Source organism: Engraulis encrasicolus, chromosome 11 (genome assembly GCF_034702125.1).
Source record: "Engraulis encrasicolus isolate BLACKSEA-1 chromosome 11, IST_EnEncr_1.0, whole genome shotgun sequence".
NCBI lineage: Eukaryota > Metazoa > Chordata > Actinopteri > Clupeiformes > Engraulidae > Engraulis > Engraulis encrasicolus.
This window is the reverse complement of record NC_085867.1, coordinates 21,456,161-21,477,945: the sequence shown is the minus strand read 5'-3', so window position 1 is coordinate 21,477,945 and position 21,785 is coordinate 21,456,161. Positions and strand designations below refer to the sequence as shown.

General features: G+C 43.8%; 1 protein-coding gene across 1 annotated transcript; it reads left to right on the top strand.

Annotated features, from left to right (window-relative positions):
- The first annotated feature begins 15 nt into the window (after positions 1-15).
- Positions 16-21,543, top strand: ddx54 (DEAD (Asp-Glu-Ala-Asp) box polypeptide 54). Its single transcript, XM_063210192.1, has 20 exons — positions 16-300; positions 823-949; positions 1,053-1,123; positions 1,257-1,445; positions 1,849-1,898; positions 2,076-2,117; positions 2,246-2,341; positions 2,685-2,806; positions 6,308-6,369; positions 7,215-7,346; positions 8,348-8,558; positions 8,779-8,910; positions 12,303-12,524; positions 12,804-12,877; positions 13,069-13,272; positions 15,697-15,851; positions 16,598-16,711; positions 18,934-19,041; positions 19,947-20,050; positions 20,652-21,543. The coding sequence occupies exons 1-20, from the start codon at positions 172-174 to the stop codon at positions 20,930-20,932; spliced, it is 2,625 nt and encodes an 874-aa protein (XP_063066262.1). The 5' UTR covers positions 16-171; the 3' UTR covers positions 20,933-21,543.
- Positions 21,544-21,785: the final 242 nt, after the last annotated feature.

The following is a 21,785-nucleotide window of genomic DNA, read 5'->3' as shown; positions in this document are numbered from 1 at the left end:
TACGTCATTGGTTAGCGCCGAGAATCACACGTGTTTCAAAATGGACTCTTTCTACATGTTTGAGTGGTGAAGTGTTTTTCTGCGAGTGTTTAGCCAGGGTTTCTCGGTTAAACCTTTTTTGAGAAAGCTGTCGTATTTCTTAATTAGGAAGTAGTTGGAATTCGCACAATAATGGCTCAAAGGAAGAAGAAACTAACCAAAAAGAAGAGACATGGACCACCCCACGGCCAAAACAGAGGACCAGAGGTGGACTCGGACGAGGGAGATTTTGAGCTTACTACTGAATTCAACGACGATGCTGTAAGACTGATTTTACACATTTTAAATGCGCACAGCACTGCCGCCCTTTCAAATGACAAAGATATGGAACATTCCTTAGTAGTCTTTAAATCTGACACACAAGAGGGAATATTGCCTGACATTTTGAAGTTGTTTTTTTCCCAGTCTGTCAGCTGGCCCGGCTACTTTTCCCCACATCGAAACCTGTTTTCCTTCATTAAATGTGACTGCTTTAGATGTTTCTTGCAGTGAAAGCAGTGGTTGAACGATCTGTCAGTTGTGTGGGTAAATTACGTTTTTAGTAACAGACGCCTGGTGGTACAACCACTCGGTTATCAATAAGCAATGAATATGCTTCTTGGATAACCCACAAGAAGCCATACAATTGTAACATTGGCTGTATTACTCCACCCCGACGTCTGTTGCTACAAAATGTCACTGACCCTTGTGTGGTTTGTTTCATGTAGTGGTGATTTTGTGTAGGTGTAACATGTCGCGGACCTTGAAAACATATTTAGGCTACCGTGTGTATTTTTGTTTTAGGCCAGTAGAAAACTTCCAAGGTTCCCTGCACCATCGGACGCCCTGTCTGATGTGGAACCAGACACCAGAGAACTGGTCCGGGCCCAGAATAAAAAGCAGAAGAAGTCCGGAGGGTTTCAATCCATGGGTGAGAACTTGTTGTAGTGGTGGTGACTATTAAGGGCATACCTTCATGGTTGTTTGTTTATGTGTTGTATGCATGTAACAATGTAATAACATTGGCTTTGCAGGCCTAAGCTTCCCGGTCTTTAAAGGTGTCATGAAGAAGGGATATAAAGTTCCCACTCCTATTCAGAGAAAGGTAGGCCTATGTCTTTTGTTGTGATCAGTAGCTGTCTTTTTACGCAACAAAAAACAAAGATACACATACAACAACAACTCGGAACAAATATTGTTGTTTGGATCAAGTTTAATGATGTGTCCTTGTCTGGCAGACTATCCCAGTCATCCTGGACGGGAAAGATGTAGTGGCCATGGCGAGGACTGGTAGTGGTAAGACGGCGGCGTTCCTAGTGCCCATGTTTGAGAAGCTGAAGGCCCCACAGGCCCAGACAGGAGCCAGGGCTCTGGTCCTCACCCCCACCAGAGAACTGGCCCTCCAGACCATGAAGTTCACCAGAGAGGTGTGTGCTTCTATTTTTCCTCAGGTTGTTGCCGATTTAGCTCTCTATGCCTCCGAGTCCTCCGGCTTAGCCTGGAAGAATCACATGCGTACATTCACATGCTCAATCATAGCCCTCTGAAAGACAGCGAGGGAGCCAATCAGAGAGCGGCGATGACACATGCTACTTGACAAACGGAAGTTTGCAGTTTGTTTGTAAACCACACCATTTTGCATAGGTAGCCTCCAGACTATCTCACTTGTGAGATAATGTGGTGTTAACCGGGCAATCCTCCTGTTCTTGCTGATTATATTTCCCTAAGCTTGTCGCCACACCAACTCTGTGTGTCAGCTGGAAGTTAATTATTGTTGTTAAATAGACGATATGGGTGTTGAAGTTAATGGCATACTTTTTCATTTTTCAGCTTGGGAAATTTACAGGGCTGAAAATTGCCCTAATTCTTGGAGGAGACAGGTAAATATTTCATTAAAGTGATGTATACAGTATAGTGTAGTTTTTGTAAATGTTCCGGTGGCAGTGCACTCTAGTGTACATTTGTACATGTGAATATTGAAGGATTATTCTATTATATGCAATTAATGACTATAGATTTTGACTGCACTGTTGACATGCTTCTGTTTCCCGTATCAGTATGGAAGAACAGTTTGCTGCCCTCCACGAGAATCCTGACATGTAAGTCCAATCTTGTTAGGTGTTAACATCATTTGTATGCATTACTTTGTTTAAAAATAATAATGACCACTACAATGGTAATGGTACACCAGATCTCTTTTGATATGCCTGTTCCTCTCCTCCCCCAGCATCATTGGTACCCCTGGTCGTCTGATGCACGTCGTCATGGAGATGAACCTGAAGCTGCAGAGTGTGGAGTATGTGGTGTTTGATGAGGCTGACAGGTGAGATTCACTCTGCGTTAGATAGGCATGCAATGACTAATATTAGCAATACACTGACATGTCAGTCGGCTCAGACAAGCCCAGCACAAAGCACTTTATTTCATTACATTACATTTGGCAGACGCTTTTATCCTAAGCGACTTACAATGGAGGACAAAGTCATAGCATACAACACTTGCAGATACAAAGTGCACAGGAAATACACAGAACAATAAGTGCACTTTTCACTTTTTCTTATTTTCAAACACACAGCACCCCTCCCTTTATGTAGTAATATGTTTGTGTGTACTGACTCTTTTTGAGATGAGCTGTATATATTAATGCGAGAGTGTGTCCTCTTTAGGTTGTTTGAGATGGGCTTTGCAGAGCAGCTGCAGGAGATCATTCGTCGGCTCCCGGACACACGGCAGACCCTCCTCTTCTCTGCCACACTGCCCAAACTGCTGGTGGAGTTTGCACGTGCAGGTATACAGACCTTACGGCTTAACTACACCTCTGGTATTAGGATTAGTATCAAATTATAGCTGCAAGCAGCAATGCGGGGCCAAGCAGTAAACTTGCCAGAGTCGCCACAGCAAGAGAAGGAACTGCAGCGCCCCCTTTGGTCCAAATCGCGCCAATGTTGGTGTGCATTCCTTGGAGAGGAGTGTGATCACGTAAACCAAGTTTAGTTTGAATCCGTTGAAGAGCTGCCGAGATATGAGCTCACTTCCTGTTACCTGTTGGTGGCGCTAGAGAGTTTTAGCTTAGGGTCTTGATTTTTTTATGGGAGGTCATGGGATAGACTAGAATGTGTGCAAAAAATTCTAACAGAAATTCACTAATGGTTGCTGAGATATGACCTCACTTCCTGTTTTGCCACCTTTATGACCTTTCATCACATTCGTTCGTTCATTTTCATTTCATCACATTCATTCGTTCATTTTGATTGGCTGTCACCGGCAAACGACAAGGTGTCCACAATTCTTTGAATAACCTAAAGCACATCAGTCCCAAGATGAAGTGTACCCTTTTGTAGGGCATTCTGACCAAAATTGTGGGACAAGCATTTTTATTGAATTTCACAAAATTCAAAATGGCGGACTTTTTTCTTCCGGTTGACATGAAGTCATATAGTGCGTTGGATTCGGCTTGGCCCAAGGATTCTAGGGATAGTATTATTTTCAAAATTAGGCATACGGTGTAAAAGCTAAAGGCAAAAATGTAGCTAAAAATTTGACCTGTTGGTGGCGCTACAGAGTTTGAGTTGGGGATATGATTTTCTTTGTGGTAGGTCATGGGATGGACTACTATGTGTGTGAAAAATTCTAGCCTAATTCGACAAACGGTTGCTGAAATATGACCTCACTTCCTGTTTTGCCACTTTTACAACAATTTTGTTTGGCTGTCACGGCTAAACAATAAAAGATATCTAATATTCCTTGAGACCCCTTATAAACCTCAGTACAGAGATACAATATACCGAATTTCTGGTGAAATGGTCAAAAATTGTGGGAGAAGTAGCATTTTTATTTAATTTCACAAAATACAAAATGGCTGGAAAACTATTGAGGCAGAAAATCACGTCATAGGGTGCGATGGATTTGTCTTGGCCCCAGGATTCCAGGGATACCAAATTTATGATAAATTGGCCCAGCGGTTCAAAAGTTACAAGCAGAATGTACCTGCAACTTTGACCTGCTGGTGGCGCTAGAGTATTGGGGCTGGGGACCTATAACTCGCTGTGGGTGATGTTGATGCTGCCTCAAATATATGTGCCAATTTACAGCATTTTCCTATGTACGGTTCTATGGGCTGCCATAGACTTAGAGTGAATTTTACAAAATTCAAAATGGCAAATTTCCCTTCTGCGTTGACATAACGTCATATAGTGCGTTGGATTTGGCTTGGCCCAAGGATTCTAGTGATAATAATATATTTTACATCGTGCATATGGTTTAAAAGCTACAGGCCAAAATGTAGCTAAAATTTTGACCTGCTGGTGGCGCTAAAGAGTTTGAGCTGGGGGTCTACATTTTTTTTCAGTAGGTCATGGGATGGACATCTATGTGTGTACAAAATCCTAGCCGAAACCGTCAAAGGGTTGCTGAGATATGACCTCACTTCCTGTTTCGCCACTTTTACGACAATTTTGATTGGCTGTCACGGCTAAACGATAAAAGATATCCAATATTCCTTGAGACCCCATATGAAGCTCAGTACAGAGATACAATATATCGAATTTCGGGCGAAATGGTCAAAAATTGTGGGAGAAGTAGCATTTTTATTGAATTTCACAAAATTCAAAATGGCGGGAAAACTATCCAGGCGGAAAATGACGTCATAGGGTGCGTTGGATTCGTCTTGGCCCAAGGATTCCAGGGATACCAAGTTTATGAAAATTGGCCCAGCGGTTCAAAAGTTACAAGCAGAAATGTACCTCCAACTTTGACCTGCTGGTGGCGCTAGAGCGTTGGGGCTGGGGTCCTATAAATTGCTGTGGGTAATGCCAGAGAGAGTTTATGGGTAATACGAGAGAGGAATCTCGCTACTTTTTCCGGGTGGTACTGTCCACTAAGTGGCGCCATCCAGACAGCGCAGAGGAGCGCCAAGGAGCGCAGAGGCTGTTGAAATGAATGGGGTCGCATGGAGCTAAACCACGATGCTGCCATTGCTTTGGGAGAGAATTGGTATCATCGTTTCATTTTATTTTTCCAAAAGGCAGGATAGATTATCCTTTCAAACAGCAGTTAGTTTGAATGTTTAAACTTGCTGGATCTTTGTAAAATACGTCTTTATTATCAATATGACGTCACGAGTGGCTTCACACACTGCGTTTAGATTGGTCGGCCGGCTGCATTGCTGTGATCACGACGACCGTAAAGCAATTTTGTTAGCAAGATGCTAGCGGAGCCTGACTCATAAATGCCAACGCTGTAGGAAATCAGAAGGACATAATTCCCAGGTTATTGTACATTTCATTGAAATCCACATTGGTTTCTCAGAACTTACAGTAATATTGTCAAGTTTCAGCAGACAGCGAGCACAATTGTCAGTTATTAGCGCCAGCCTTATGAGCTCTGCTGTCTCGACAGCGCTCCCTAGGTGAACTGCAGGCACGGGTTTGAGGGCGAGATTCAACACTGTATGTAAACCCACTGTGGTCATGCTGAGACTGGCCCGAATGTGTGTGCCGATTTACAGCATTTTCCTACCTACGGTTCTATGGGCTGCCATAGACTTGCTAAGGAGAGGAAAGGTGACGTAATAATAAGAAAACCAGCTAATACAATAGGGGCCTTCGCCAGCTTCGCTGCTTGGCCCCTAATTAGAGATGCACCGGATCCTGATTTTTAGGATCCTGGCGGATACCGGATCCACTGCTTAAGATCCTGCCGGATCCGGAACCGGATACCGGATCCTACGAAAGGGTTGAAACACATAGCCTACTCACACACGTGGGCCCTTTTTATCACGTTGGCTCAAACTATTTTGACTTAAAAGCCTCGGCTACCGGATCCAGGATCCTGGAACCGGATCCGGATAGTCTGAAAAACCCCTATTATCCTGCCGGATCCGGAACCGGATCTTGGATCCTGTACATCTCTATATCAAATCGATGTGCACATATTAGATTTGTACATAAAGAAAATGTAGCTAATGTTGACAATGTGTAAAAGAAGAGTTTTGTTGCAAATCTGTGTATCCACAATTTTTGGCTTTTGCATTTTATTATTGGAAATGACTGCTCAAAAGTGAATTCTTGCCATTCAAATATTTAGTATTAAATGCCTTTTGCCTTTTTGTATAAAATGCCTTTTGCGATGCAATGCAATGCAATGCAATGGAATGCCCAACACAAAAATGTCAAATTTCCCAACATTCTATAAAATGGATATACACCGTTTTGCAACGAAAGTCTTGAAATGTACATAAAGGTTCTACGAGTAAATTGTAATGGCTGGTTTTGCTCGCTGTCACCTGCAGGACTGACAGACCCTACTCTGGTTCGTCTGGATGTGGACACCAAGCTGAGTGACCAGTTGAAGGTGAGTGGAGAACTGCCCTCTTCATCTACTGCTCCCTGGATACAGTACGTAGTGGAAATAAGTCGCAGAATTGATTGCTACACATGCTATTGTAGAGCACTTTAGTTAGCTGAAATGAACTCACTCTTGTAAAAACCTAAAAGTATAGTCACATACATGTAGTGGCATTTTAATTCCACACAATGCGTCAAGTGTAATGTGTCTTAAATACACATCCTTTCAGATTGGGTAGAAGTGTAGCTTATCTGCAAAGACTTATGACCGAAAACCCTTAATATTGTAAGAGATCACTGATGTCCTCCTCTGTCGTCCCCCAGCTCTTATTCTTCCATGCGTATGTGACTGTGTTTATGTTGTTGTGATGACTGTATTCTATATAATGACCAGGGCTTGACATGAACTTTTCAACCACTGGCCACTGTGGCTAGTGGTTTTCCCGAATCTCTAGCCATTCAGGTATTCCACTAGCCACAGATTTTATATTGTTTTTTCTTTCTTTATCATGATGGTGTTCGTCTAACCTCAGAAGATGAGGTGCTAAAGCAAGATGAGTGTATAGCTTTCTTCATGGAAGTATATCAAGCAAATAGAAACTGAGTTACTGAGCTTTTTCTTGAACTTAAATACAAACAATTGATACACAAGGGGCAAACAATAGAATATAGGCTATGATGCGTATGTCATACCAAGGAATAAGCTGCCAGCCAAATTGGCTAGTGACACTGAAAGTATTACTAGCCACAGCCAAGTTTTACCAGCATTTGGCCGGTTGGCTGGTGCCAGTGTCAAGCCCTGATAATGACCTATGGTTGTCCACCTCTTATCTGTCCTGTCTCCTCCCCCAGCTGTCCTTCTTCCAGGTGCGTCTGGACGATAAGCCGGCCATGCTGCTGTCTCTGCTGAGGACGGTGGTGAAGGCCCAGGAGCAGACTGTGGTCTTCGTGGCCACCAAACACCACGTGGAGTACATCAAAGAGGTATGTCTGCACCAGTCGGAATAAATATTCAGCTCAGTGGTCTACACGCACACACACACACACACACACACACACACACACACACACACACACACACACATATTATGGGGCACCTAAGTCACGCCCTTCTACTTCCGAGCCGTGGGGCTGTAGCTCTCAAAATTTTGAATGGGAGTAAAGGGAGCGAGTCAAGCTAAATCCTCATCCCGTTTGGCATGTGCTCCGGATTTCACATATGATGGCAGTGGATTTTTAAGGTTTGGATTTGCGTCGTAAGACCACTCATTTTCGGCACGCAAGTAAGGTTATTTTAGCTTTTGTGCAAAACTGTGTTAGAGACTACAACGTGCGCCTCGCATATTTGACGTGAACGGAGGCACAGCCAACCCTACTGCTGCTCCGCGACATCTTGTGTGCGTGCAAAAATATGTAATTATTTGGACTACACAAAACTCAAAAATCGCTTGCCAAGTTAAGTCAACAAGCACAACATTTATTATCATTAATTCTGAGGTACAGCATATGTGTGATCGACGGGGGGATGCAAGGTGGATCGGAAAATAGCTTTGATCAGTTCATTACAGCCCCATGAGCCGCCCGGAAGGGGTGGAGACTTGGGTGCCCCATAGACGAGGGGCAGCCATACTATAATTAGGAACAATGGTGTTTAGTTTTCAAGCTTCATTTTCACCTATTCTTTCACTTCATGAAGTCTGAGAAATATGTGACTTCACTACACACTATACTGACTGTGAAGATGGATGGTAGAACACTCCATGAAATAAATTCCTTTAATTAAACTAAGAATGATATAAGTTAATTGGGAAATGTCATATCTTCTAGGCAGTGGCTGCTTAACAAATTGTGCTCCTCCTACTACTACTGATACACCAGCGTTTGAGTGCTTACTTAAGCTTGTTTTATCATTAACCTAAAAGATGAATTCACGGAATGTATGCATGTGTGCGTTTGTGTGCTCGTGTGTGTCTGTGTGCGTTCAGATGCTGATATCGCAGGGCATCGAGGTTGCCTACATCTACAGTGCCCTGGACCAGACGGCCAGGAAGATCAACATTGGCCGCTTTGTGCACCGCAAGGCCATGGTGCTGCTGGTCACAGACGTGGCCGCTCGTGGTATCGACATCCCCATGCTGGACAACGTCATCAACTACAACTTCCCCTCCAAATCCAAACTCTTCCTGCACAGAGTGGGTGAGTGAAATAAAGAGATGCTGAAAAAAAAACACAATTTACATTTTGTTTGTGTAATAAGCCATTTTTGGGCCTTATATTGCTGCTGCTCCCAGCGACTTTATTCAACAGACAATGTTTTGACCCTTTGGGTTCTGTATGGAACCTTTTACCCTGTACTTGCATAGTTGTTGGATGTGCGCATACTCTGTACTTCAATCTGTGTGTGTGTGACCCACAGGTCGTGTTGCTCGAGCGGGCCGCGGTGGTGCAGCCTACAGCCTGGTGTGTCCAGACGAGGTGCCGTATGTCTACGACCTCCACCTCTTCCTGGGCAGACCCATCCAGTTGGCCCTGCCTGACCACCAGAAAGGTAGGAGGTAGGGCTGGGCGGTTTTGGAAAAAATTAGCATCACGGTTTTCTTGATGAAAATTGATATCACGGTTTTCTGCACGGTTTTTTGATATGCGACGATTTCCCCCCAAATCTTAATCTTTCTGAGGAAAAGATCTCAAATGAAATGTTAAAATGAGATAAAATCATGAATTTAAATTAATCTCCATTTATATTTTTTCATTTCAATAATATTTTCTATGATTTATAGTTTATATTTCCCTATCCAACAAAGGGGAAAATGCAGCATTTCATAAAATAACCTAAAATCTTGACCCAGGGTGTCATAGATTTTTCAAGGAAGAAGGGTTAAATGACTATAAGCAGCTGTTTTGGGCTTTTTTTCCAAGACAGCCCAAAACAGCTTATTTCGTTCTACACCTGGCAACACTAATGGCTTATTTGTCGTTCTACACCTGGCAACACATCCGGCGCGTTGCGCTGCCGCTGGACTAGCGAGTAAACAACAGTGGGACAGAAACGAAACAGACTGAAGACAGACACTGAAAACCAATGGATTTACTTGACATTGTGTGCATATTGTCTTTGAATTAAAGTCCAAATCCAACGTAGAAGGTATTTTGTCCCGTAGTTTGTGTCATATTGCGATGTGTTTCGCTCCTATTTTGCCCCCAAATCATTTCAAACAAATATAGCAATGTAGCAATGTATCTTGTCTGCCTATTGCATTTGAAAGCTAGGCTACTTTAGCTTATAAGCAGTAACAGCACTGCGCACACAGTTGGGATGGTAATTAAATACAGTTAAGAATCAGATAACTGTTGTAGCCTGATAACATAGCACCACATAGAATTGCCTTTTATTTAACTTTGTGAGATCAAAGGTAGGCTAAATGAATTGAAATGTTTGTCATGATTCATCCATGCCATGTGTGTTCATCATGTTTCACTCTCACTAGCCTCTAGCGCGTAACCAATTATTTTATTAGTTCAATCAACATCTTACATTGTGGTGACATTCCCTAGTAGAACAGCAACAACAGTGGACTTAGCAGAGTTGAAATGAAGTGTCAGAGACTTATGAATTAGAAGAATCTTTGAAAGTGTGACACGGAGTATGAAGCTCACGCACATAACATAGTAGGCTAAACAACAACAACAACAAAACCGTCTCTCATCAAAAAGATAACCTTGTGTAGTGTAAACCGAGATCACGGTTTTTTAACCGTACACCGCCCAGCTCTAGTAGGAGGCCACTTCTTTCAAACCCTCATGGACCCTGTGGATGATGTATGCAGGGTCAATGGCCATGTCTGTGATGGAGCAAAAACGATTACATTAATGCTGCAAACATGACATTTCTAACCAGAATGCATTGTAATTTGTCTGTTCGGATGTGCTCTGCGTGCCGTCAATGTGATCAGATTTGATAATTTTTGCTTCATTACAACCGTGGCTGTTGTGCAGTGTGAACTTGGTGATATTGATGATGTCATTGGGTCTCTTGAGGATGGGCTTGATGAATCTTACTCTTTCTCATACTTAACACATTGAGTACCGACGACGCAATAATACGTTTTTCACACCCATGCGTTGTATACCAAAACGTAAAAATACGTTTTTGCATTTAAATATCATATTTTGAATCTACACCCTTCAATGGACAATATATGTGATTTTGGGAGCTCTGTGATGGACATAAATGACAACATTTGCAGTCAAAAGTTTGTGTTATGATTTGGACATTTTAATTTAACTTACCAAGATGTCTGGATACCAACCCATGTCGCCTACCGTAGACTATCTGTAATAGGCTCCTAATGATCGCGCTGCCTACATTGATGCTACGGCTCTGCATTTGATTTCATCGCTAAATGATCCTGCAATGATGGTCTTTTACTCTCTCGGTACCCCTTCACTTGTGGTATGGTAGCTACAGGAAGGGCTGTAGCAACCCAATGTGAGTAGGCTGCCGGATGGTGAATCTTGTTATGTTGTTGTTTCCCTAGTACGGTCACTGTAGCGTGTGTTGTGTCTGACTTCACGCAATAGGTAAACACAGAGACCATTATATATCGTGCCTGGAGTATCTTGAACTTTCTGGACTTGCTAGACCTTTACCAGATCCTTGGATCAAAATGGCACCCGAGCTGTGATTGGAGTAATGCGCTCCGATTTGGAAGTTTGATCGCCAAAGAGATAAGTTTATTTGATTATTCGCCCCCCATGTTGAACTTTCTGAGAAGCCAGAAGCTAGCATAGATGGCTACATATCATATGGATCGGATGGGCTACATCTAAGCATCATATCATTTGGATTTGTTGTCAATGTTGGGCTATTATTTCGGGAGTCACCGGGAGCTATTTTAGCAAATGTCTCTCTGTGTTCAGTCCGCGTGAAAAACGTGGATTTCAAAGGGCATTGATTGCCGATGTTGTAGTGGGACAGAGCAGGAGGTGTGTTGCCGTATTCGTGAATCGTGCTATGTTGTTGTTTCCCTAGTACGATCGGTGCCCACGCGTGTATTGTCTGACTTCACGCAATAGGTAAACACAGAGACCCTTGTATATCGTGCCAGGAGTATCTTGAACTTTCTGGGCTTGCTACCTAGACCTTTACCAGATCCTTGGATCAAAATGGCACCCGAACTGTAATTGGAGTAATGCGCTCCGATTTGGAAGTTTGATCGCCAACCAGATAAGTTTATTTGATTATTCACCCACATGTTGAACTTTCTGTGTCTTCCTGTATGTGAAAAGCCAGAAGCTAGCATAGATGGCTACATATGGATCGGATGGGCTACATCTAAGCATCATATCATTGGGATTTGTTGTCAATGTTGGGCTATTATTTCGGGAGTCATTGGGAACTATTTTAGCAAATGTCCCACCTTCTGCGTGTGTGCAAAGAGTTTGTGTTCAGTCTGTGTGAAAAACGTGGATTTCGAAGGGCATTGATTGCCGATGTCGTAGTGGTACAGAGCAGGAGGTGTGTCTTGACGAGCAGGAAGATGCGTGTCAGGGCTAACCTTGCACCAAATTGTGATTAAAACCAACTCGTCCCCATTCGAACTCGTCACATTCTGAAGGAGCGCACCCTTCACAAAAACCTCAATATTTCCAATTGTAGCGGAATTCTATGGATACCCAATTCGGTTTAGCGTGGGTTTGCTCTGCAATAAAAGCTCGTAGAGACACACAGTTTTCACCTACTAAGAGGGCAGCGTCTCCACTTTCAATCGAGTCATAACATATTTCAGTGGCCCTATCACATAATACGCTGTGAGTCTACAAAAAACGTCAAAAAAGGGCTTAGAACGCTGGTATTCTACGACATAATTCCGTGTGCACCGCCGGTATTCAATGTGTTAATATGTGTATGTATTTATTTGTCTGTGTGTGTGTGTGTAGACGCGGATGGTGTGTTTGGCCGCGTGCCTCAGAGTCTCCTTGACGACGAGGAGGGTCAGCTGATCACGGCGCTTGAGAACTCTGTGGAGCTGGAGAACCTGAAGCGCATCGCGGACAACGCCTACAAGCAGTACCTCAAGTCCCGGCCCAGCCCCGCCCCCGAGTCCGTCAAGCGCGTCAAGCACACAGACTTCTCCACCATGGCTGTGCACCCTCTGCTGGGTGAGTAGGGGTGGAGCATCTCTGCTCTCCATGGCTCCTCTCTAATATCCTAACTCCCGTCCTGCCCAACTGCTTGTGGCCAGGTTGGTGTGTGTGTGTGTGTGCGTGTGTGTGTGCGTGTGTGTGTGCGTGTGTGTGTGTGTGCGTGTGTGTGTGCGTGTGCGTGTGCGTGTGCGTGTGCGTGTGTGTGTGCGTGTGCGTGTGTGTGTGTGTGTGTTTGTTTGTGTGTGTGTGTGTGTTTTGTTTTTCCATTTTGACCAAGTGTTTTTGTGTGTGCAGGGTCTGGCCTAGAGCAGGTGGAGCTGGAGAGGTTGCAGATGGTGGACCACATCAAGGGCTACAAGTCTAAAGCTGTGAGTCGTTTGCTACTCGCTGATGTCTGACTGCATTTTTCTAGCTGATTTTTTTTGCATTTATTGTTGTTAATAATGTCATCGTCACAAACCAAAAGTAAAGGGTAACACACTGTGAATTAGGTATATTGAAATTGAACTTACAACAATTCTCATGAGAGATCTGTGGTGATTTTCTTCTTGTCCTGCAGACGATCTTCGAGATCAACGCCACCAACAAGACGAGTGCGAGCGAGGTGATGAGAAACAAGCGTCGCCGGGACACGAAGCGGGTCAACACGTTCGCCCGCTCTCGAGAGGAGCGCCTGGCGGAGCAGCAGCTGCACACGCCGACCCCACACTCATCTGTCACCCGCAACAGCGAGGACGAGCAGGAGGAAGAGGAGGACATCCAGGTGGGGGCTGAAGAAGGCTAGCTGGTCTATGAGGAGATGGAGAGGGTTCCCACTGGTGCTTGAATTCCTTGAAAACGCTTGAATTTCAATTAAGTGTTTTCAAGGTTGTGAAAATGCTTGAATGTTTGGTGAAGTGCTTGAAAATGTTTGACATTTTTGTCAAGTTAAACTCAGTATGCCAAAAAATAGAAATACATTGTTCAGGTACATTGAAAATCTGAGGGAGTGAGATGTCAAATGAGATTTGCCATTCAACACCCTAAAATTGATTAGAATGCAGGAGATTGCATCTTAAAAACACAAAGTTTTCTGGGAGAGGACCCCCACAGCCCCTTCCCGCAACCTATTAAAGGTGCTGGAAAACTGAAAATTTGGTGCTTGAAGGTGCTTGAAAAGTGCTTGAATTTGTTCATGAAAAAGTTGTGGGAACCCTGGATGTAGAGATGGAAGGAGGGATGGAGGGAGGGGTGGTTGGATTGATAGATGGATGCATATTGTTGGGTCTCCTTTGTTTGCATTGAGGATGATCTGGTGGCTGCTAGCACTTTCCACTGCAGCTGGCACTCTAATCACTTATTGCCAAAGAATGTAGATCTGTGAAGAACAATTGTTAGCTGGAAAATGCATTGGTCACGGTGTCGTAAGGGGGGGGGACACGGTGCGCATGGGCGTGATGGATAAAAAAAATGTGACACTGCTAAATCACTCAGGATGTCCGGAATTTGAATTGCATTGTGGGTGCTAGTGGCTGTGGCGAGTTCCGGACCTGGTCGACAGACTGTCCAGTTGTCAATGTTCAGTTTGTGGCCAAATTAAGTACAGATGTTGGTCAGCGTTAATTGCAGAGGACGGCTGACCAAATTGAGTGTCCTATGACCTGTTCTACACTCCAGCCCTTACGGTAGTGGAATTTACCAGTGTGTAGTGGTACATTTACCATGTTGCCAGCACTCACAGTAGAAGAAGAAAGTGACTCGGCTTGTGGCCATACCATACTTCGCTCTTTTTATTTAAGCTTACCATGTTGCCAGTACTCACAGTAGAAGAATGAAGAAAGCGACTCCGCTTGTGGCCATACCGTACTTCGCTCTTTTTATGTGAGCGAGTGTCTGTCTTTCCTTATCACTAATGCGATATAATTAGTTGCATACCGGTATGCTATTGGTTTGCAAGTTCCACTCCATGCTGTACAATAGCAGGGACATCCGTCTCAACCTTTAAGTAGCTTGTGACGATGCTTCTCTTCCAACAAAGCTTTCCTTCATAACAACACAAACCTCTCATCTAAACCTCTGTGCTTTGTATTTTCCCACACATTTGTAGCGGTTATGTCCTCTTTAGTACGTTGTGTTGGATAAAGATACCGTGTATCTGTCAGCATGTGATGAAGAAACACAGGCCTTTTTACTTTGTCACTCACATTTCGTTTTGTTATTGCCGCTACTGTTGCCCACAAACCACAGAACTGCACCGTCCCTGCGTCTGTACTGTGTCAAGCCTCTGACGTGTGCCCTCAGAGTGCTTATTTGGCTCTGTTTCCACTGATCTAAACTCTCACACATGCACACGTTTTCCAGCATTTGTGTTTTTAAAAGCCATCACACACACACACACACACACACGCACACACGCACACACACACACACACGCACACACACACACACACACACACGCACACACACACACACACACACACACTTTTTCCAGCCCTTGTGTCTTTCTGATCTTCAAATATAAACATAATTGGTCTCCAGTCTTTTGTACTGACATGAGGTTGTCTCTGTCGAGGAGGCTGCTTTTAATTGTGGTTCCCCCATCAAGTCAGTGGTGAGTCTGGCGACACAAGCTACCAGTCACTACCACAACAGGGCTAGCCCTCTGCCCTCTCCTTAAACATCCATCACTGCATGTCCGGTCTACTTTCTGACAAGCCCTCCCATCTGAACCACTGGAAACCCCAAGAATATCAGGACGTCTTCAAGGGGGTTAGCCTTACTCTTGCCCTATAGCATCAGGAATCACCATGTTATCTTAGAGCTACATTACAAACGTCTCGTTGTAATCCTTGGACATATGGAACTATGGTTTAATAACTGTGTTTGGTGTAGAAGTTCTCCTCAATTTAAGAAAAAAAAAAACTAATGTAAATTTGCGAGGTCATTGGGCAGAGTCAGGCATGTCTTCCCATCATGTTTTTCTCTGGGAAACAATGTCTCCTAACATTTATGCAGTGTGATTGTATCCTCTCCAAGGCTTTGTTGTTATGGCATTTGTGTGTTATGATGTCCTCTCTCAGGTCATGTGTATTACAAATGACTTTTGTGTGTGTTTTGTGTCTGTGTCCTCTTCAAGGGTTTATTTCTGAATTACACTGGTGTATTTTTAAGTGACTTTATTGTAGGTGTTGTCTGTGTTCTTTCCCAGGGTGTGTTTGCTGAGGTGGTGGGAGGCAAGCGTAAGAAACCGTCGGTAGGAGAGGAGAACGCGGAGCAGCCCAAGGGCAAGAAGAACCGTGAGTCGGGCAAGGACGAGGAGTTCTACATTCCATACCGGCCCAAAGACTTCAACTCCGAGAGAGGGTATGCAGACATCACATTTTTTACTTTTTACTTTACTTAATTGTTCCAAGAGAATGGTGCCCATTGATGATCACATACACAGTATATGTAAATGCACTTAATTACAGCCCATCTTTAGTCCCATAGGCAGGTGTTTACGAATAGAAGACCTAAAAGCACAGATGTGCACAGTTGTACATTGTTTCCGTTGCATAGTTTCCCCTCTTCCATTTGTTTGAGGGGACATTTTTGTATATGCTGCACGGCATTTGTTTACGTGGGGAGTGGATATGTTTAGGGTGATGGGTCTTTCATGGCAGTAAAAAGTATACATTTGATCAATAAGTTCTGCTCCTTCACAGGCACAAACTCAGCAGTGGGGATGACCCCGGAGTTCTCATCACTCAGTTGCAAGAGTCTGACCCCCAGATGGGAAAAGCCTTGAGCCGTGTTTGTGTAAAAGCCGAAAGCTCGCGCTATGTTATAAAGGGCTTTGGCTCTTCAAAACCTCAGAGATCAGAGATGGTTTACATTCTCTGATGTTTGATGTCTTCACAAACAAAACAATTCCTTTAAATGTTTCCTACACGTTCTATGTCAGTGTCGTGGGTCTGTTGTATTTTTGTCAGTTGAAAGAATTTCATTAAGAAATTCTGGCCGTGTTTTTCCGCCGCACACAACAGCTTGTGGCAGCTGTGTGGGACGCATTTAGTTTGGGAAAGATGGTGTTGCTCATTGTGTGTGTGCGCGCGCATTTATGTGTCCAGGCTGAGTCTGACCGGCGAGGGCACTACGTTTGAACAGCAGGCATCCACAGCAGTGCTGGACCTGATGGGAGATGAGAACGCCACCCTCACCCAGCACAAGAGCATCATGAAATGGTAACAACGGATCTCTTTTTTTTGTAGACCCCAATATACTGTACATGTGCACCTACACATAGCCACTTACAAACACACCCATCCCCCAGCCTCGTCGGCTGTCTTACTTCTTTATACTTCTCAATATTTTTGCTTGTAGCTGAATTAGGGCTGGGCGATTCACCCTAAAAAAAAAATCTAGATTTTTTCATTAAGAAACTCGATTCACGATTCGCGATTCGATTCAACCCCCCCCCCCCCCCCAAAAAAAATATCTTGTGGAGCTCTCTAGGCCCCTACGTGGTTGTGTGTGAGTGTGAGTGTGTGTGAGAGAGAGAGAGAGAGAGAGAGAGAGAGGCTCTGTTTGTGTGGCGGTGCTTCTGGTGTGTGTGAGTGAAGCCTACTCGGACTGGACTAGTTTCTATGGACATGGGGTAGCTTATAGCAGGGGTTTTCAAAGTGGGGGCTGGGGACGCCTAGGGGGCCGTGAGAGGATGCCATGGGGGCCGTGGCAGGTTGGCAAGGAAAATATAGCAAAATTAAATGAATAATTGAATTAATTGAATAACCTAAGTAGCCAAAATAAACCAAAAATAGTCCCAGTGGAATAATTTTGTTCTTTACAATACATATGTATTATGCTTTCTGTAGTACCTGAATGGTCTTAAGAATACACAAGCTTTAGGCCTATCAAGGTGTGAAACTGGGTGCACAGAAAAAAATAGTGTGGCACGTCCCATGTCAGGGGGGGCTTGGCTGGAATCTACCGGTATGTGGAGGGCTCATAGTAACGTTTGGGAACTCCAGGCCAAAATAGCCTAATGTTATTTTATCTCAGAACATTACTAATAGAAATGACCAATTGGGATTACATTGAAACATCTCAGAAAAAGAAAAAAATGTGAGTGGTTGCCTGCTGGTTTCCCAACCCATCAAATCCCATGGTAATGCGTCTGAATACATGTCGATGCATCTGAACACTGCTGCGTTAACACTGCGAAAACATTTTGGAGTAACACCCTAAAACAATGCTTACTTCAAGACGGCAACGTTTGCAAGCCTGAGTAGATTAGATATCGCGTTTCATGCATTTAATCAGACATCATAGGGTCACATTCGCACAGGATTAGAACTAGTTTTACAGCGGGTAATTTCTCCGGACTGCTTCACAGGTGGTAAAACTCTCGGCGAAGTTTACCAATATCGCCGCTATCTTTACTGACATGGCGCGTTCAGACGCGGTTATTATTACTTTACCACTAGTCTCCTCATTAAAGTCCCGTCCGAGTGGGGCTTTGGAGAGAGGGGGAGAGAGAGCGCGCGAGAGACCGAGTGCTCCGTGTGCTTGGTCTGTGTGTGTGAGCGAGAGAGAGAGGGAGGGAGAGCGATTCCTTTCAACTCACATATGTTGGTTAAGATACAGGCGAGGAAGCAGCGCATCCAAAACTTTAAGCATGTGTTGAAAACCTCTCTTCTCCCCCGAATAAATTGGAAGGCGCATATCCGTAGTAGGTAGTTCTAAGCTAATTGCATCGGTGATTGCTTTCCACCTTGCTCGTGGTAGGGGTAGAGTTTGTTTGGCATTTTCTCCGCGAGATGTTTTCGTTTCAAATATCGAAACAAGATTGTAGTCCGGCTGCTACAGCTTACGTTACGACAACACTGTCATTCAAAATTTACAAAGTGGTAGGCCTACTGTTTGGTATTCATCATTGGCAAAACGATAGGAGGTAGTGTCACCTTTTTTGAACAGGAGCCCGTATTACTCACCGGTTTCATTTCACCCCTTATATTTCTGTGTAGGCTAACTATTTCACTCACCACGTTTAGTTTGTTTGTGCATGTAATGGGGGAGGAGACACAGAGAATGCACTAGGTAGGCCTACGTCTCCGGAGGTCTTGGCGAACGTAATGCGTGCGCTGTGCGCTTGGATACATAAACTGCATAGGGACAGAGGATTTTAAAAAATCGTATTAACGCGATTTCTCAAAAAACAAATCGATTTGACGTCCAAACTCGATTTTAAAATCACATCGATTTTTTGCCCAGGCCTATGCTGAATCCTCTGTGAAAGGTGCTCTACAGATGAGCTGACGAGCTCTCAGCAGGGTCCTCTCTTCAAACTGCTGCAGAGATGAGGCTTATTGATTATTTGTTTCCTGTGCTCTGCTGAGGAAACTCACTGTTGAGAAGTAAAGCTCACTCTATGGACAAGGCTGATATGATATGTGTTTCCTTGTAGGGACCGCAAGAGGAAGCGTTTTGTGCGCGACACGGGCAAGGAGGACAAGAAGAAGAAGGTGCGGCTGGAGAACGGCCAGGTGGTCAGCACCCACAAGAAGAAGAGCCAGTATCCTTCATTGCTCTGCTGTCTTCTACTGTGCTCCTGTACTGCTCACTACGTCTTCTATTGTCCTAATGTTCTATTCTTCATGTCTTCCAGTGTTGAGCACCTCTGATGTTATAATATTTGTATTCCGCTGTGCTCCTCTTTTGATGTTCTATTAGGGATGCAAACGATTAATCGATTAATCGACGTTAATCGATCAATGTGTTAATCGATTAAAACACATTAATCGCAATGAATCGACAATTCAACTGACAAGAGACCCAGGTGAAATGGGCATGTGAAGAGTGTGTGTGAAGAGGGGAGTGCATTTTTTTTTTCAAGAAACATTGCGATTTCGGGGGGAAAACAATTAATCAATTAATTGTAAGTCGATCGATAAGGCTATCAACTGATGATTAATGAATTAATCGATAATTTGCATCCCTAGGTTCTATATCTTCATATATCGTCATATCTTCCATTGTGCTCTTGTAATGTGCACAACATGTTGAAAGTTCCATTCATAATGTTTCCTGATTATAACATTTTCAAAGTCCGTAGGAGAATCTATGTAATCCGAGTATCTAAGTTGTAACCAACTGGACTTCTCTTCAAGAGCTTTTAAGACGCATTTCTCTAATTCTGGCCTGAAGAAAATGCAGTTGTTTACAACTTGGCTCTTTTGACTAGCAGCAGCACCTAGATGGATATTTTAATTAAGAAAGGCAGGACGCCAAGGCACTCTTCTTAGATAAAACAGCTTTATTATAAAGGCTAGTTCATGTTTGAACTTAAATAATTAAAAATACTGCCACTGCCAACATGTTTCGGCCCGCTACAGGGTCTTCATCAGGGCCTTTTTTTAATGGATATTTTAATGTTGACCGTCTATGAGAAGTTGTGTTGCACCTTGACTTCATGTTAAGCTATGAGCAGTGGAAGAAGAAGAACAAGATGGACGATGACGACGCTGACTCAGACAGAGAGTATGGAGGAGGTCGAGGAGGAGGGCCGATGGGAGGCCGTGGAGGTAGGAGTCTCACCTGTGTAGACGACCTCAAGTCTGCAATATCCAATGTGCTCTTACAAATATATATGTTTTTATTTTGGACCATGTACAATTAAGATAAATGTTGCCATTTCATGCACATAACCAGAGTTTGCTTCTGGAAGAAAATGTGCTCAATCATGTTTAACTCATGTCACCCCCCCCCCCCTCCCTCTTTTTTATTTTTCTTTTTTAATCTTTTTGAGGACACAAAAAACACAACAATTTTTACGCTTTATTGGCTTCAAACCTATAATAAGACGTAATAAACTAATCTTGAATCTTGTATCTTGAATCTTGAAATATGTGGATAAAACTAGGCGGAATCTCAATAGTCTATGGAGTTCCTTGCAATATTGCAAAATCCATATTGCACTGCACTTGCTTTAAATTTAAAGATATGAGTTCTGATGCCTGCATACGTTTTTGGACATCTATACCCAAATTGATTGTGCATCTATACTGAAATTGTGACCCCTTACCCTGGTCATGGCATGTTTATATTCCATTACCCTGTATGTTCTTGCTTGTTTTATGACAATGTAATGGATTCAAATCTAATGTAATCTAATGCTCCTCCCAGGTCGGCGAGGTCGGGGTGGTCCTGGGGGCCGTGGTGGCCGTGGCGGTGGTGGCCGTGGCGGTGGCCCTCAGATGGGTGCAGACGGGAAGCCCGTCCGCTCAGAGCTGAAGAGCCGGGAGCACATCCTGAAGCAGAGGAGGAAGCAGGACAAGCAGAAGTTCCTGCAGAGCGGCGGCATGAAGAAGCTGCGCAGCAAGGGCCGGCAGAACCTCAACAACGTCATGAAGTCCGGCTTCGGCAGAGGAGGACAGAAGAAGGGCAAGATGAGGAAGAAGATGTGAGGATCATGGGCAAATATGTAAAATATCTTTCATATGTCTGTGGCGAGGACGTGTGGATGTGTTTGTGGTCCGTGTTTGGCAGAGAGGAGCAAAAGAATGGAAAGAGCAGAAAGAAGATCTGAGGAAAGGGGGCATCCTCTCCATGTGTATGTGTGGGAGAGAGACAGTGTGTGTGTATGTGTGTGTGCGCGCCTTACTGTGCGCGCCTTTTTTGGGGAGAGTCACGGTCCTTTCATACATTTGTGGACTTTATGACTGGTCTGGTTCTCTGCGTACAGACAAGAAGTTTGATAGTGAGAGTGGGTGCTCCACTGCCTCACCCCCTGCTGTAAGACTCTGGTGGTGGTTCTCACACCAAGATCACAGGACATTAACAGAAGACACGATATGATAACGGTTGACACCGTTTCTCCTGTGACCTTAGTAACATCTTGTCACGGTCTATTTCTCAGTGATATTATATTATGCGATACAGATAAAATATGCTTGAGTTTTTAACTGTGTAGTTGCTTTCAGTATGATTTTGTGCCAAGACGAAAGTTTGTACACCCATCCAATGAAGTCATTGGTTTTGAAAAGATGTCAAATAAATATGTAAATGAGGAAACAGTTTGGTGAACACTTGAGTCTCATTTCTATCCTGGGGTGCATTTCTCAAAACCATAGTTGCTAACTATGTTAGCTACTTTGTTGTTTCCAAGGCATTTTCCCATTGGGAACTACCCAACTTGCTAACTGGATAGCAACTACGCTTTCGAGAAACACCCATGGTTAAGTCAACAATAGCTGACCAACGTGCTAGACAGGGGAGGTAAATCGACTTGACACCACAAACAAGGATAACAAGTCATCA

Bases quoted from the DNA above. Each gene is read 5' to 3' on its own strand.
- ddx54 (XM_063210192.1), top strand. From the start codon at position 172: ATGGCTCAAAGGAAGAAGAAACTAACCAAAAAGAAGAGACATGGACCA. The intron at 2,118-2,245 runs GTAAGTCCAATC...CTCCTCCCCCAG, and splicing joins CTCCACGAGAATCCTGACAT to CATCATTGGTACCCCTGGTC. The intron at 19,042-19,946 runs GTATCCTTCATT...CTTCATGTTAAG, and splicing joins ACCCACAAGAAGAAGAGCCA to CTATGAGCAGTGGAAGAAGA.